This window comes from Crocuta crocuta, unplaced genomic scaffold (assembly GCF_008692635.1).
Source record: "Crocuta crocuta isolate KB4526 unplaced genomic scaffold, BGI_CrCroc_1.0 scaffold737, whole genome shotgun sequence".
In the NCBI taxonomy this organism is placed as follows: Eukaryota; Metazoa; Chordata; class Mammalia; order Carnivora; family Hyaenidae; genus Crocuta; species Crocuta crocuta.
In genome coordinates, this window is record NW_027527804.1 from 187,985 (window position 1) to 205,171 (window position 17,187).

Genomic DNA, 17,187 nt, shown 5'->3' on the forward strand with positions numbered 1-17,187 from the left:
ACCCCATCCTACTCTGGGATTAGAGGGTTTTTCATATGTATAGGAGTCTGGTTCTGCAGTAAAAATAAGGAATTCCCCGTGAAGCATTTTGGAGTAAGTATTTCTTCGCAGGTTAAAGCCAATCTCCCTTCAGCCCTGCCCTTTCAACCACTTCAAGGGACGCCATGGTTGCCCAGAAACACATGGCCACATGTATCCATTCTTCTGATTGGAACACTGTTTATGAGCCTAGACCCCAGTATTTCTAGAAACAAGTCTGATTCATTGGCTGACAGCATCAACAGAGGAAAAAGAAACATGAGCAAGAGGAGCAACATCAGGCAGAGGAAGCCCTATTTGAATATTACCTACTTGACAACTCTTAAGAACTTACTGCTGTTTTCCATTCATTCCCAGGTTGACCAGCAGCAAACATTGATAAATCTCTGAGCTTCCTTCCCTTCTCCATCCGCATGTTATTTTCCATTTATGGATTTGGCAGCAGAGGGCTCTCTTTATTTGGGTACTTGGACTTTTACCACTCCACTTTATGACTATAAATTGCACTGTCTCACAGTAAGCAGGTATCCATCCTCCTCAGCCTCATTTTAAGCCGAGAGAGAATATGGGATTTCATTGCAATTCAAACTCCTCTTTGAAAAAGTGGAAAATGAGGAGAAGGCTAGCACAATTATGAGACCATCTAAACTAGACCAGAAGCTGAAAGAATCACAGTGGCCATTTTTTTTTTTTTTTTCTGAATCCAGGATCCTGGCTTCAAAGTGGAATGATGTAGACATGAAACGATTCCCTTTCTGTGTGTGGGCATAAATGTTTCTCTTACTACTAGGCTTCATTTGTTTGTTTAATCCAGACCCTTTTTTTGTTAGGTACCTCGCAGGCTCATGGGAGTCGTGTGGTGAGGGTTTCCCCATGGGTAAGCCACTCTTGAAGAGGAGGAGGAAAGGATGTGAAGAAGAGGGGGAATAAAACTGACACACACATAACACTTGGTGTGCCAGGCACCGTTCTCAGCTCTTTGTGCATACTAATTCATTTCATCCTCATACCCCCCGGCCCCAGGTAGGCATTATTGTCTCCATTTTAGCAGTAAGCAAACTGAGGCTCATAGAGTTTTATCACTTGCCCAGAGCCACACAGGCAAGAAGGGGTGGAGCCAGGATTTGGACCCAGGCAGTCTGACTTGGGTTGTTCTCTCAGGCATGAGTACCGTGTTGCCTCTCAATTTGGGGATGTAGAGCAACTTTGGGGAGTCTGAACTCTGAGGCTACTGGGAGGAACAGACTTTGTGACAGTTCTGCTCCCCAGGGGGCAGATATGGTAACACTTCCGACAGATATATTGTGACAACTCAAAGACCCCCACTTCATTTTTTAAAAAATTTTAATGTTTGTTTATTTTTGAGAGAGAGGGAGGAAGGGGGAGAGAGAAAGCAGGGAAGTGGCAGAGAGAGACACGGAAACACAGAATCCAAAGCAGGCTCCCGCCTCTGAGTTGTCAGCACAGAGCCTGATGCAGGGCTCTAACACATGAACCGCGAGATCATGACCTGAGCCGAAGTCAGAGGCTTAACCACTGAGCAAACCAGGTGCCCCTCAAAGACCCCTATTATAATAACCTTGAATTATTAGGCCATAACACCACTGGAATAGCAGAGTGTGGGCTCTGGGTACCATCTCACTAATAGATTCTGTCTTCTCTCTCCCATGATTCCCTCTTGGAAGCACATGCAACTTTCATAATGCTCTTTTTTTTTTAGAGTATGTATTTCTGAGTTTTCTGGATAAATGCTTTTGTATTCCTCTTTAGATTTATTTGGCTGGCTGCTCCTGGCAGGAGATCCCCCTTGTCTGTGTCTTAGCATTCTCAAGCAGATACTTTCTTTAAAATGCTAACAGCTTATATTGACAGCCCAAACAATGAAGCGCTTTATTGGACAATGAAGAATTTTTAGAAACCCTGACTGTCCATGAGTCACTGGAGGACTCCTGGAAGCACTGTATATCATTCTTGTTAGCTCAAACATCTACCAGCAGAGAATCCTTATACCCCAGTTCTTTAAAGCTGTGCTCAAATTTCAGCATGCTTGCTCCCTCTCAGTAGAATTTGTAGAATTGGATGTTTGGCAGAGGCCTCCAAGTCATCTGCTTCCTCTCCATCTTTCATCTACAGCTTGGGTATTGTCTACTGGCTATCAAGTGGCCCATCCCATAACCTGTCACATAGTAGGTGGAGATTTCGTGATCAGTGTCTTCCTCTCTGCCCTCTCCTGTTGTCCCTCAAAAGCCCTTTAACTGCATGCCCTGATTCTGCTGGTTAGGACGTGTTCCTCTGAAAGTGCAGAGATCACTTTCCCTGGTCACAGGGATCACTCCCACCCCTCCATCTCAGGGATTCATTTCATTTTTATGCGCCTTATGATTAGAGCAACTTTGTAATTTATCCAAACCAAGACACTTCTGAAAGTGAGAGGGCAGGCTTACTAATTTTGCCTGGCAGAAAAAGAAGCATGAAACTGGGTTGTCCCAGATAAATCAGGACCTGTAAGTGTGCTGTTTATGATGTTGTGTGTGGTTCAGAAGTGGCCACATGCTGGCGTAGTTTTGCTTTTCTGAGGCTTATCCTCATGGACATCTAATAATCTTGGTGTACACTTAGTCCTTCTGAGAGGACACGGTTTACTTCTGTGACCCTACTCAAGCCAACTAGAGTTTAATGGAAGCAGTGGGAGTTATAAACATTCTGAATTTTAGCCTAGCTCTTGACCATTTTTCAAATGCTTGTACTCCATTTTTCCCATTNCAGAAAATAATTGAGGTTTGAATAAACAACACATGTGGCTTTTAAGGTTAAACGAATATTGTTTGACATACAGTACACTAGAGTTGTTTTTCATTTTGGTTTTAAAAATTGGTTAAAATTACATCTTGTTCCTTCTCAGAATTAACTAGAATCCATCTGTCTCCATTAGAATCACTGTTTTTGTTTTTGTTTTGTTTTTTGGTTTTTTTTTCTTTTTCTTTTTCTTTTTTTTTAAATAAAGCCTTGGCAGAAAAAAGCATCTCCCTCTTAGGANGAAATGGAACATCTAAGAAGATTCTTCCAGTTTAGCTATGGTTCAAATTATATGGAATAACTTCTTACTTAAAGAACATTCCAGCTTAGAGAATGCCATTTGGATGACTTTGAAAGCTCAAAGCCATAAAAATAGTACACATTTGTANTTGGCCATTAAATGCTTAGGTGTTGCGACACTTTCAACTGAACTTGTCTTACAGGATGTTACACAAGTTCATCCTAAAGCCCCATGCTTGTAAGAACCTCTACATTAAGCCCCTATGCTTGATCCTGAGTTGTCTCTCTGCTCACTTAACAGAGACTATATGCTTCGAGATTCTGACTGGACTGTAAGTATTTCAAGACACTATCTAAAAGCCTTTGAAGACTCGAGGGTCTAAATGCAATAAATTGATCTTCTCAGAAGGTCATGTTAAGTATATGTTCCGTGTTAGTACCAATCATTAAATCTACATTTACAAACGCCATTTGATGCAGAAAGCTAATCTATCATTTTTTCTTTTGTAATTTATTCCCTTTGGGGTCCTTAGATTAGGCTTGAAAATACATCCTATAACTTTTACATTTTGTTCTGCCGTTTGCTGGTGAGTCTCTTCTGGTTTCCAATCTTCTCTCTGGTCCCATATTTTCATCTGGCTCAGGACATTGCTTAGACCCATCACTGCCAGCAGAAACAGAGCAAGTAAATTGAAGTCATCCCCACTCAGTCTCTGTCAAGGGCACTGCCATTTCCCAGCTGTCCAGATTTTGCAACCCTACCATCATTTTACACTGTTTTCTCCTTTGCCGACCTCTTCCATTATCAAATCTCCCATTGGGATCTTACATTTCCTTTTTATCTGAAGTAGTCTGATTTGCCCCTTCTGCATTATTTTATGGATTCTCAGGCCTGTCACATATTACTACAACAGCTGCTTGGTTGGTTTCCCAGATTCCAGTTGCTCCCCAACTAGGTGACACTCCATTGCCAGGAGAAGCTTCCACAAATACCATTTTTACTGTAGGAGCCTCTGTCTACCTAAAAATTGGTAACAGGATAAAATGTGAATTCTTCAAACCTCTTTCTGAAGTCTACACAGCAATCATTTACCACCCTTATATACCTCAACAACCAGTCTCCCTCCCCTCCTGTTTCTTTACCTTCCTCTCCTCTTCACCCACTACTCCCCTCTGTCTCCCTCTTCCTTTCTTTCTCTCCACCATCCTCATTTCTCTTGTTTCATATCTGAACTTTGTAGTCAACCCACACCTTTCTGGATGTCTCCAGTACGTTACTTACTGTTTCCAAAGTTCTGCCCCTTTGCAAATGCCATTCCTTTCGGTTGAGCCACCCGGTGTCCACATTACCATGTGTTCATGCCCTGTAGTGTTTACTTCTAAAAACATGACTAATCCTTTTGGGAAGTTTTACATGATTGTTATCTTACTGATCACTTACCTATTCAATATCTCCCAAGCACATAGGTTCATTTGTATTTCAAGTTGTTACTCTGCGCACGCGTGTGTGTGTGTGTATGTGTGTTAGGCTGTTTCCTGTGCTGACTTCCTGTCACCTCCAAACATGTTGTAAAGGTCTTGAGAGCAAGGGCCCAATCTGATTTCTCTCCTCCTCCTGCCTTAGTATCAGACTTTCCACCCAAGAAGCATCCAATATATATTAACTGACTTTTGGGCATTATTTTCTAGATATAAACAAAGGTGAAATCATCTTCACTCTTTCAGGGTCAGTCAGGGTTTCCACATAGTCTGCATGCACTCTTTGTCTGCCATCTTTTATTCAGACTTGGAATAACCAGGAAGAAATGAATTTACTATTGGCCAAGTACTTAATTCTGTATTTTTAACTGCAGTTCAATTCAGTACATATATTGAGCACCTGATGTGTACCCAGGAGCATGCTAAGTGCTCCAGTCCAATTATTTTCAAATTCTTGCACACATCAGAATCTCTAGAAGGGCTTGTCAAAACCCAGATCATTGCTCCCTGCCCCACCGAAGAGTGACTAAGTAGGTCTGCGATGGGGTCCCACATTTTGCATTTCTAACAAGTCCCCAGGTAATGCTGATACTGCTGATCCAGAGAACACACTTTGAAAGCGAGTGATCTAGGCAATACAGGGGAATGTATAAGACATGATCTCTGGTTTCACAGGATTCATGGTCTCTTCAGGAGGACAAGGAAGACTCAGAAATATTTTACAACAGAGGGTGCTGTACAGTGTTTTAGTGTTCATTCAAGAAATATTGAATGAGTACCATGTGCTCAGTGCTCTTCTAGGTGCTGGAGTTATATCAGTGAACAGAATAGACAAAAATCCTTGTTCTCATAGGAGAATTCTAGTGGAGAGAGCAGAAAACAAACAAAACAAACAAACTGTATAAACTATAAGATAGTGTTAAGTGTTAAAAATAAAAGGCCAAGAGGGCAGATAAGAAATATCAGAGGGTCATTGAAATTTTCAATAGGTAGTTACAGAAGACCTCTCAATTCCATCATTTGACACACATTTTATTGAGTGACTCCTATGTGTCAAGCACTGTTCTAGATGATGGTGATACAGCCATGGATAACACAAATAAAAAATCCTGCCCTTATAGAATGAACACACTTATTTGGAAGCCAGGAAATCTGGGGTTTGGGGTGTTAATGCTCATCAACTCATTTTGTGACTGTGAATGGCTGCTTGCACTCTCTGAGCCTTTCTCCATCTGTGAAATGGAGCAGTTGGACAAAAATCTGCTTGGACTCCTGTACATCTCTAAGACTATAGGATGCTAAGTCCTTTAGGAAACCAGAAATATGAAAGAGTGCTTAAGGAAGATGTTGTACAGTAGGTGAAACTTAAATTTTTTGCAAAACTGTGCAGGAGGTATGGGTGTGGGAGATGGGAAGATAATTTCAGAAGAATAACATGAGCAAATGCATGGAAGCAAGAACAGGAGCCACATTTTCCATAAAGAGCAAAGGGTCAAAGGGTTCTCATTGTAGAGTAGCCGAGATAGTTGGGAAAGAGGCAGGTACTCATAAAGATGAGGTGAGGGCTAATTATATACAGTCTCCAACAGGAACACATTGAAGGTTTTGATCAGGGAATGATATGATTACACTATCATTAATCTAGTAACCAGAGTTAAATCTTGACAATTCATAATTTTTTCCATAAGATGATCTTTAAATCATGAAGGGGCTAAAACCATAATTTTGTTATATGTCACTACCTGACGATAATATTGCTATCAAAGGAATTTCGAGGTCCTTTTCAAGTCGTAACAGCCAATTTTCCCTCACAGTACTATCATATCTTTGAACTAGTAACATGTTACTATGTAGACATGGGTTTTGAAAGCTTGGGGGATATATTAAAATAGAAAATTCTTAATGCTGATACTTTTGGGTATTTCTTATTATCCTATGAAGTATATGGTTGATCTGATGCTAATAGTAATACCAAGCTCTTCCCATCACCTTGTTTGGTCATAGATAACACAAGGGAATATCCTTGGAAATTGTCCTTTTGTTTGTGATCTTTCATTGGCTATGGAATATCACCGTCTTGTGCTGTGTTTGTTGTTCTCAAGGCTAAAAGTAGGATCCTCCTCCCAAAAGCAGTTACTCTGGAAGATGGCAGTGATAAGGGTTCACTGTTCAAAGAGTGGACACAGAGACCTAAGCAAAAGTATCTCCAGCAACAATAGATAAGTACATCTTGGATACTGGTCATGTAAACACTCTTAACCACCGCAAGCTTTACCTTAACGTTCAGACCAGGTCATACCTTCTCAGAGACATAATGGTAAATTTAACCAATTATGACAGACCAAATCCTCAAAACTCTCATTTTTAAAGGTAGTTTAAACACAAGTTACACATGACCTGCAAAAAACTTATCTGCCATGGGAATAAAATAATCAAAAGGGAGGCTGATGGCTGTATCACAGTGGAAAGTGATTATTTTCCTTTTTGTTTCCCAAATATTGTTAAGTTGTCTGGAGAAATTTGGGATCATAGAACCAAAAATGTTGCTAGGTCACAAGGGTGATGGTTTTCCCTTCTATGTATGTATGACCTTTCCTTATTTTGTAATAAACAGGGGATGGAGAATTGTCGTGGGAACATTCTGATGGTGATATCTTCCGGCAACCTGCCAACAGAGAAGCAGTAAGTGTGAATAGCTCAAATAATTCAACACTCCACAGCACCAGGCCAAACTTTCCTCTCTCCCTGGCTATTATCCCAGCAACTCCATAAAAGGGCCCATTTCTAACACCACTTATCTTCCCTTTCCTCCGAAAATTAAATTGCACTATCACCAACCTATCGCCACTTAAGTACATTGTACGATTGGTAACCAGAGCCAGGACATGTGCACAAAGAAATCAAAGCCCCCGCCCTCAGGTATCCCCCGTCTAGATCACAAGTTGGTGGACTTTCAGGATGACTTGCCAAATCTCTGTATTCTGGAAGGATGGCAGGTAGCACTACCTCTGTCCTCAACAGTGAGGACCTTCTGTGGGATTGTAAGGTAGGTCCACTCGTCCTTTTGACAGGAGTATTGCAGACATGTTTCCACAAACCCTTTCTGAAGCCTTAGAAAGAGAGGAAACGTAGCAGGCTGGATATTCCTTCCTTCCCCACCCTACAATATCTCATTTCCATGCTCAGTGCTAACCTCATAAAAAGCCTCTCTGTGTATAGCAACAGTACCTCTTCTCCCTTTGTATTTTGAAGTAATTAACAAAATGTAATCCCTCTCTAAAAATCATATGCCTGGGGTACCTGGGTGGCTCAGTCAGTTGAGCATCGGACTTCAGCCCAGGTCATAAATCTCACAGATCTTGAGTTTGAGCCCAGCATCAGGCTCTGAGCTGTCAGCACAGATTCGGATTTGGATTCTGTGTCTCCCTCTTTCTCTGCCCCTCCCCAACTCATACTCTGTCTGTCTGTCTCTCTCTCTCTCTCTCTCTCTCTCAAAAATAAGTAAATCATTAAAGCTTTTTAAAGAAACATATGGCCAAGTACAGCATAAATACCTCAAAATTCTTAAGATCCAGAAAGATGTTCCAGTTCAAGGAATCTATCCTATTGAAGGACTTATAAAAGCGTGCAGAATGTACAAAGGCATGCATGGCACATAAATATGCATTCATCAAAGCCCCGTACAGAAAAAGTGTACGGGGCACTCAGGGCAGTATTATTTTCATAAGAGCAAAATAAACAGGCGGCAACTTAACCATGAGCAATAGGGGCTTGGTTAAACACACCCCATCTGTGGCACATGGTGCTATTGTTAAAAAGAGTGCAGGGCATCAAAATGTACTAAGGTGGATGGATCCCCAAGATATATTATGTAAACAAAGCAAGGTGCAGGACACAACTTACACTAGCATTTCCTTATGTAAAACCTGTGTGTGTGCATGTGTGTACATACATATGAAAAGATCTGGGAGGTCCTAAACCAGCATGTTAAGAGTGGTAATCTCAGAGGGGTGGAAGTGGGCAGGAGGACAGGGAGCATTGGATTTTTCACTTCGTCTTTTCTGTATCATTGGCTGTTTTTCAGTGAACATTAATTTGCTTTGCAATATATAACATTTATTTTTTAAATGTTCATGTATGTATGTATGTATTGAGAGAGAGAGAGAGAGAGAGGGTGCAAGCGGGAGGGGCAGAGAGAGAGGGAGAGAGAGAGAATCCCAGGCAGGCTTCACACCATCATTGCAGAGCCTGATGCAGGACTCAAACTCACGAACCTTAAGATCATCACCTGAGCCAAAATCAAGAGTCAGATGCTTAACCAACTGAGCCACCCAGGTGCCCCTGTAGGATAAAACATTTAAATATTTTTTATAACCTGTGGAATTATTTCTCAACCAGCATTTTATAGAAGAGAAGAGTCTAGGGAATTACAGGGCAAGCCTGAAGATAGGGAGGGTGTGAGGAAGGTGTTGGTGGGGACATAATAAAATGGCCACTATAAACATCTCAGTGTTGCTTAGGCCATGCTTCCTGGTCATCACGCGTGCCACTCTTGACTTGCCTGCACCCAGCTGGCCAACACCCTCAGCACTGAGTTGAAGTGAAGGCCATTTGCTTTAATTCTTTAATCATATTATTTTCCATACATTGCCATTTCTGAATGAGTGCAGAAGGATTGTGGGTAGGACGGAGATGAATACTCTGGGTATCTCTTAAAAAAGCAGCACTCCTGTGAGAGATGATGGGCTTCCCAGTTTTTGGGTTAATATGGAGCTGAGGATGAGTGAAATAGGTGATGGGGATTAAGGAGGGCACTTGTCGTGATGAGCAGCGGATGATGTATGGAAGTGTTGAAATCACTAGATTGTACACCTGAAACTAATCTTACACCGTATGCTCACTGACTGGAGTTTAAATGAAAACTTTAAAAAAAAAGAAAGAAAAAAATATTTTCTCCAACTAACTCTATCTGCTTTATAGTAAATGAAATTCCTCCCAGATCTGGACAGGAGATGATACCAGTCTCCATTTTCTGTATTGTGAATTTCCTCTTTTTCTCAGCACTCATTTTTTTTTTTGTGTGGTAGAAAGTTGAGAATGACTAAATTAGTGGCTGTCAACCAGATGCCATTCTAACCAAATTTCGTCCTCAGACACCTAAAGCTGGGTGCCCTGGTCCCCAAAGCTAAACATCCGTGGCCAGCTCGGTGGTCCTGCTGGGAATGCCATTAATTAGCCTTTATTCTCGCCCTCATATTTTATGTTGCCTCCAACTCTACCCTGGCCTTTCCCTCTTGTCCTTCTTCCAAAACTGCTGGTGATAGGGCTGAACTTGATCCCATACTTCCTGTAGCAAAAGAGGTCAGGTACAGAATGCAGGGCCTTGAAATCGTTATTGATTTTCAAAGGAGTTCAGGACCTATCTTTAGAAATAAACATTTGGGCCTAGTAGACCAAAATGTCCAGATGGTTCCACTTTATTATAAATAAATATTTTCCTTTGTTCTAAAAGGGGTAGATGTTGTGGGATAGGATTTGAAATAATAAATAGCATCTGTAGTAATAGAAGAATATGTACCTGGCACATAGTAGGCACCCAATAAATCCTTGTTGAGTGAATGGGTGTAGAAGGTGGGGTGAAATATATAGGAGTGGCTTTTCATGAATGTTAATGCACAGGAATTTGTCCCACATCAGAGAGAGATGCTTCACACTTGTTGCTGGCCCTCGAGCAGCCAAAAATCAGAAGGTAGAGAATGCCTTCTGAATACCCTGTGCAGTCTCAGCTTTCTTTATGGGATCAAAAAAGGCAGCCCTCACAGGACACTTTCACTTTAATAGACCATTCCTATTCACAGGGAACCATCCAAACATCAGTTCGACAGAAACACAGAGGATCGCTTCATTTTGCCACATGGGTTGCGAACCATCAGTTTACCAAGTTTCATGAAGTGCACAGGAAGAACCAGTGGCTCAATTGCAGCTCCTTTGTAAAAACCTTAAATGGTTTCTGTTCGGTTTCCAGATCATAATTTCACATGCATTGGTTTTACTACTGTAGAGGTGTGTGTGTGTGTGTGTGTGTGTTTTAGGGAGGGAGAAGTAGACACAGGGTGGAAAGCCAAAACATGAAAGCAAGCATGATTTTGTTTTGGACAACAGCCAACCTCTTGGTTTTGCCCCCGATAGATTACTCGGAGACTTACCATTTGAAAAGTGAAAAATTCAGAGATAGAAACAATAGGGACAGATAAAAATCCACATCTCATCCCTGTTGTCAGAACAATGGTTGGGAAAGGAAACTGGCTCAAGTATCTCCCAGACAGGGATGGTCCCAGGGTTCCAGTGATGAAGATACAGGCACTCAAGGTTGTGTGGATTACAACACATTCTGAGGACAGTCTTTAAGTTAAACTTTATATTTTGTGATAACTTTAGATTCACAGCCATGAAGGCACTTGGAAGGCTGTCCCGGCACTGTCCTGTTTTCCCATCTCTGCCAGTAAAATCCATCTTAGACCTTAGAACAAGTAAGGAAGAGATTCCTGGGGAACTTTCTACAATAATGGAGATTTTTCCACCATCAGAAAAGAACTGTGTGGGAACCACTTCAAAAGCCTTAGTTATCAGCACTTCAGGTCAGGAAATCAAATAATACCAAAATATTGAGCAGAATAAAACAAAGCATAGGTGTATGGCCATTTCTGCCTCACGAGTCTTGACCTGCTCTCTCAAGCAGACTATTTACAGCTGGTTTTTAAGATAAGCTCCAATATCATTTATGACTCAAAGGTGTTAATGCCTTTTTCTCTCTTGCTGTAAGTTACAAGGTCAGAATGGTCCCTGGTAAGCCTCTTTTATTTGCTTAATTGTTTTTAATGTTTATTTGTTTCTTTTTTTAATTTTTAATGTTTTTTTTATTTACTTCTGAGAGAGAGAGAGACAGTGTGGACAGGGGAGAGTCAGAGAGAGAGGGAGACACAGAATCTGAAACAGACTCCAGGCTCTGAGCTAGCTGTCAGCACACAGCCCGACGCGGCGCTCGAACCCACGAACTGTGAGATCGTGACCTGAGCCAAAGTCGGACACTTAACCGACTGAGCCACCCAGGTGCCCCAATGTTTATTTGTTTCTTGAGAGAGAGAGAGAGAGAGCAGAATAGGGGCAGACAGAGATGGAGACACCGAATTATTCAAAGCAGGGTTTTGTGCTGAGCTGTCAGCACAGAGCCCAATGCAGGGCTCAAACTCACGAACCCCAAGATCACAACCTGAGCCAAAGTTGGATGCTCAACTGACTGAGCTACCCAGGTGCCCCCTCATTTAGGGGAGCAACCTCAATAAAACAGCCATTACCCTCAAATCAAAATCACACTTCACCACCCCCCACCCCCCTGGTGTGACCACTGTAGCGGACTTTGCTATCTTAGCAGATTTTGTTTTTTCCTCAGAACAGCTTTTAGCCAAATGTTGGCTGACCACTGAGCTTGACCATACATTCCTTCTTCCACTTTCCCATTGTTTTATATCTCCTCGTCTTCATCTTCCTCTCTCCTCCTCTCCCCACCCCTACTCTCCTGCCATTTCCAAAAACTACATCTTCATTGTCACCCTAAATAAAACCCCTCTCCTGTCTAGCCTCCGCTTGTCTGTAAAACCAAAGACTTAAATAAGGCAGGGTTCCAGGGGGCTGATCAAAATCCTTGAATCTGTTTGGTTGGTTGGTTTTGAATCTTTTTGTCTCTTAGTGTATGTCCAGGGTCTGAGTTACTAGTACCCAAGACCAGCTTTTCATTTTGTTCTCACCCTCATGAATCACAGAACTCCTTGTACTTGCAACTCATCCTGGGTCAGCGACCTCTCCCAAATTCTAGCCCTGTGGAACTCCCTCCTTTTAGCATCAGTAGGACACCCACCAACCAAACTGTCCTCTCTCTGTTCCTTTGGCAAAACTTTGCCAAACTTCAGAAAGGACAGAACGCTCTGTAATGAATGGTCTATGTGGAATGTGAATGAAAAAGACATATGAGCCATTGTGGGAATGAAAAATATTTGCGCTGAAAATCCCATCTGTGTACATGATAATAAATTGATGCAAATTCTTATTTGGGTGAGTTTTTATAGCAATGCACCAGCATGGACTCTTCTTAGATTTAGGGAATCATGTTCTTTCTCTTACTTGGACTCCTATTCTCTCTCCCCTTCTCCCACCAGTGCCTCCTCCCACAAGAGAGTATTACCAATTCCCAAAGCTAAATTTGCAACATGTGTGTCTATGGACCATAACTGTAATAAATGTTTTATGGGATGCTGGGGTTAGGGGATCCCATAACTACCTTCCCACAATCCCCTGCTATATCTAACACCAAACATAAGGCTCTTCCTTTTTAATTGCCTGTGAAATGACTCCTGGGTCTCCCCTCTTTTACCCCAAACAGTTGTCCTTAAAACATAATGTTATTTGGCTTTTTGCCTTAGGTTCTAGCTTTCATTCATTCCATCCTCCTCTGCCTTCACTCTTCTTCAGCTCCTGAGGAGAATAGTGGGCACATCACGTGTCAAAGCCTTGCTGACAGAGGACTGATTGCATTATTTGTACTATAAGACTCGAAGCTTTAATTGGGGCCCACAGCTTTCATTCATTCATTCATTCATTCATTCATTCATTCAAGTGTTTAATGAGCACCTTCTAGACACTGAACACTGCTTGGGAGCACTGGAGACATAGCAGTGAGCAAAACAAAGTCCTCCCCTCTGGCTGACATTCTGGTACTGTCCTACATGGTCAATTCTTTTATGCAGTGTCTAGGGTATCTGTACCCTGCTCTGTGATCTCATGACATTGGCTGCATTTTGAGTCTCCATGCCTCTTAACTGGCCTATCTCATCTCTTCATCCTATCCAGTGCACCTTACATATGATCAGTGATCAGTGCGTGGAGACACAGTTCTGATTCTGATTATTTCCCTGCATCCAAAAAATAAAATCCGTCAAAGGCTTCCACACCCTCACCTCTGTTGCCTACCAAATAAAGTCCTTACCCTTCAGTCTGTCATTTAAAGTCTTCCAAGATCAGGTTCCAATGCACTTTTGGAATGTTATCCTTCAGCAGTTCCCTTTTATTGACTATATTCTTTGCTACACCTTCTCAACTTGGAAATTGCTGCCTGGAATATTTTTCACCAAGTCTGCCTGTGAAAAGCCTCTCCACCCTTCATGGCCTAGGTCACACACTCTCCCCGACTACAAGTTCTCTTTGGCTTCCTAATTTGCACAGCCTTTCCCACTCAGTCCCCTTTTGCCTCATGCTGCAGACCATTCCCTTAACTCTTAAGGTTAAGGCTCTTTAAGAGTTGCAAGTGGCTCCTTGGGAGCAACTAAGGACATTTTGTTTACCCTTTTGGGCTATTTGCTTCCTCAGGTGAAGCTAGTCCTGTCTTCTGCAAGCAGAAAGAAAAATCTCAGCACATTGTCAAGGCTACTTTTCCTCAGTCACATCCCCATGTCTCTACCTGTGTGGGCAGACATGTAGTTAAGATCTGAGCTCATCGCTTGAGGTCATCACATGGCTTCTAAGTGTGTATAAGTCCATTTGTGCCTTCTCACTAGTGGATCTGGGGGACTGAATTTGTCCTTGTCATTTTACAGAGACATTCTTACCATCGCTCTCACTATGATCCCCCACCAAGCCGACAGGCTGGAGGTCTGCCCCGCTTTCCTGGGGCCAGAAGTCACCGAGGAGCTCTCATGGATTCCCAGCAAGCATCTGGCACCATTGTGCAGATTGTCATCAACAACAAACACAAGCATGGACAAGGTAAGGGGCACGCTCGTTGTGCCCCATCTACAGTCCCCTTCTTTGGATAGCTGGGCCTGAGAAGGGCCCTGTCTCCCATGCATATCAGACATTCATGTGAGGATCACTTACCATCAGGTCCCAAAGCGTGTGTGTGGACAAGCGACTCCAGGAGACTGTTAGGACTTCCCTAAAATGCAGCTCAAAGAGCTTAGTTTAGATTTCATGTGTACCTTCCCATACTTAGGACAAAAGGCAAGAAAGCCTTGAACCTAATGGAGCCTCTGGCATTTTCTTGGTTGCCCCAGGGGGTTTCAGGTCATTTGGGAAAGTTCTTTAGATCATTAACAGAACGAGAGCTTGTTTGTTGTCCACTTGGGCAGCCAGTACTCACAGGGACTCAGTGCCGAATGAAGCTCTATAGCCCCATACCTTAGAAGTAGTAGTTCTTACACTTCAGTGCACCCAAGACTCTCCCCGGGCCTCTTGCTAAAGATATATATTCCGGGCCCCACGCTCAGAGATTCTAATTCATATGAGGAGATTGTCATTGAAAATGTGTAATCCAGTAAGAAATCCAGAAATCTCCTGGCTGAGCACCAGGAGGACTGACCAGGTTAACACAGACATGCAGCCCACTCAGCTGACCGGCTGGCTAGATCAGGCACCCACACGTCCGCGGCCAGGTCTTTCCTGCTCAGAGTTCCCTGGACTCCACCACCACCCCAGTAGCGGGGGTGGGGAGAGAGGACAAATTCAATCAAACAATTGACTGTTTTTTACTTTTTTTAGGCATTGTGTCAACCAGCTCTTCAGAGCAAGAGCTCAGCTGGTTCCTTTTTATGAAACCACAAACATGTTTTGTTTCCTTTAAAGGAAAAACAAATCAAAGCCAGTTCTCTGAATGGGTTAAAAGTAATAAATTATTAAACCAAATGATTGAATAACACGGGTGAAAAACAATCCGTTACAAAGAACTCCTACTATAAATCTCAACAAAGCTGGTCAAACCAAAGCTAGTTGATCACAGCTGTTACTAGTTAGATGTAAATTTCAGATTACAGATAAAAAACATTGCATTGCTTTTGAAACTAACAGGCTTAAAAGAGGAACATGCAAAATAAAAGTCTTGATAAAAAATGGCGATATATCCAAAGAAATGGAAATATTTAATATCGATCTGGGTTTGATTTGAAGCATATTATTTTTGAAGTCCAAGGCATCCTGATACAAATTTATGAAATGAGAAGAAGTAGGAGGTAAAGGTGCAGTTTGGTTTTCAATCCTAAATTGTCTCCAATAGATTCCATTTGCTCTGAGAGTATTTCAAAGCCTTAAAAAAAATCCTGCAGGGAAATGGACTTTGAAAATCTTAAATCCCATAATTTCCATAGGCCTCTTCATTTCGGGGCAGAGGCTCATCACATGATTTTCTCTGTGTCCTACAAAAGACTCAGCTGGTTTACATTTTTTCATTGCTCCCATTGATTTGGATGTAGCAGTTCCTTCCTGACCTTTCTATTATAGTTCACTGGAGAATCACTTGCCCCCACCCCCAACCACAATGCCCCAGCTGGATGATTCAAAATCGTCTCAAGAGTTTGTTGGTGGGGAAAAGGCTGTGTTTCCCTCTAAAGGGTTAACGTCCCACTATTGCATCTCAGAGTGCAGACTCTCACCCAGTCTACATTGTCCCCTTAGTCCAAATGGTTAGGGGAGAAGGAACCTAGCTATATAACACGGGGTCCTTCCCACCCTTCTTAGCATTCCTGCTAAAAGCATGCTCCTCTGAGACACATGTTCTTGGTCCCCTGCTTGAGTCAAAGAAGAGAAGCAATAGGACTACACCATTTTAAACCTGAGTCCAGCCTCTGTTGGCGTGAAGCAGACAATGTACCCACTTGGCCACATTGTCTAGAAGGCAGTGTGACTGTCTCCAAAGATGACAGGAGAGGTGAAGGCAGGAGACAGAATGACATATCTGGGCTATCTTGTCATGGGATTCTGTCCACAGCCCTGAGCCTCACAGTCCACATGTCAAGTCCCTGTTCTATATCCCCAGAAGGTGGGGTGCTTCTCTGATTTGGGTGCCTGTGTTCTTGGAAATCTTTGTATGGATGGACCCTGCTAGAGTGCCCAGTACTCTAGCAGTTCTTGCAAAGGACAGGAAAAGGCAGCCAGCATCATCTATATTTCCTAATGTGACCCAGTGGACTTGAGGAGAAAGAAATAGCCCAATGATTCATCCTTCTGAGGCCATTGTCTTGCGGCCAAATCAGCCAATTCCTAGAAACGCCCCAAGTGGGGCTAGTTCTCCCACCCTAGCCCTGCCTTAAGTGATACAACCCACCCTAGAGATGTTGTTGATTGGGATGCCGACAGGTCTCCCTGGGTATGATGAGGTGATGGGAATAATGAGAAACACACCCAGTCCCAGTCATGGCTTTAAAATCTCCAGAATGTCTCAGCACTTTGAAAAAGAGAGACAGCTTATTCTCTGCTCTCCCCATTCGCAGCCCTGTATAGTTCTTAATCCTGGAGTTTAGCTCCATGCCTCATAGGAGGAGCCAGGTATATTTTGGTTGCTTTGCATTGGAGGGTGTTACCATGGCCCCTGCCCTTCATAGCCTCCGCCCACACTCCCGCCTGGCCTCCAGCTCTTCAGATGCTGGCTCCTGCAAGGCCCCTCATAAAACATGGAGCCAGTAATTTCACTTCTGGTTCAGCAAATAGGAGACCACCAGTTTATCTGTAGGACAGGCAGTGACTCACTGTTGCTGAATCTCTGTAGCCACTGTGAGACAGGGGCCAGAGGACACTGCCTGAAGTGTAGAGGCA

General features: G+C 42.7%; 1 protein-coding gene across 2 annotated transcripts in view; it reads left to right on the top strand.

Moving 5' to 3' along the window:
- Window positions 1–17,187, top strand: part of CHRDL1 (chordin like 1) — a 125,674-nt gene that overhangs the window by 90,150 nt on the left and 18,337 nt on the right. For both annotated transcript variants that reach the window (XM_077773725.1, XM_077773734.1), the window contains exons 7-8: window positions 7,169–7,236; window positions 14,202–14,370. In XM_077773725.1, coding sequence (XP_077629851.1) covers window positions 7,169–7,236; window positions 14,202–14,370 — 237 coding nt within the window. The remainder of the gene's footprint in view (window positions 1–7,168; window positions 7,237–14,201; window positions 14,371–17,187) is intronic.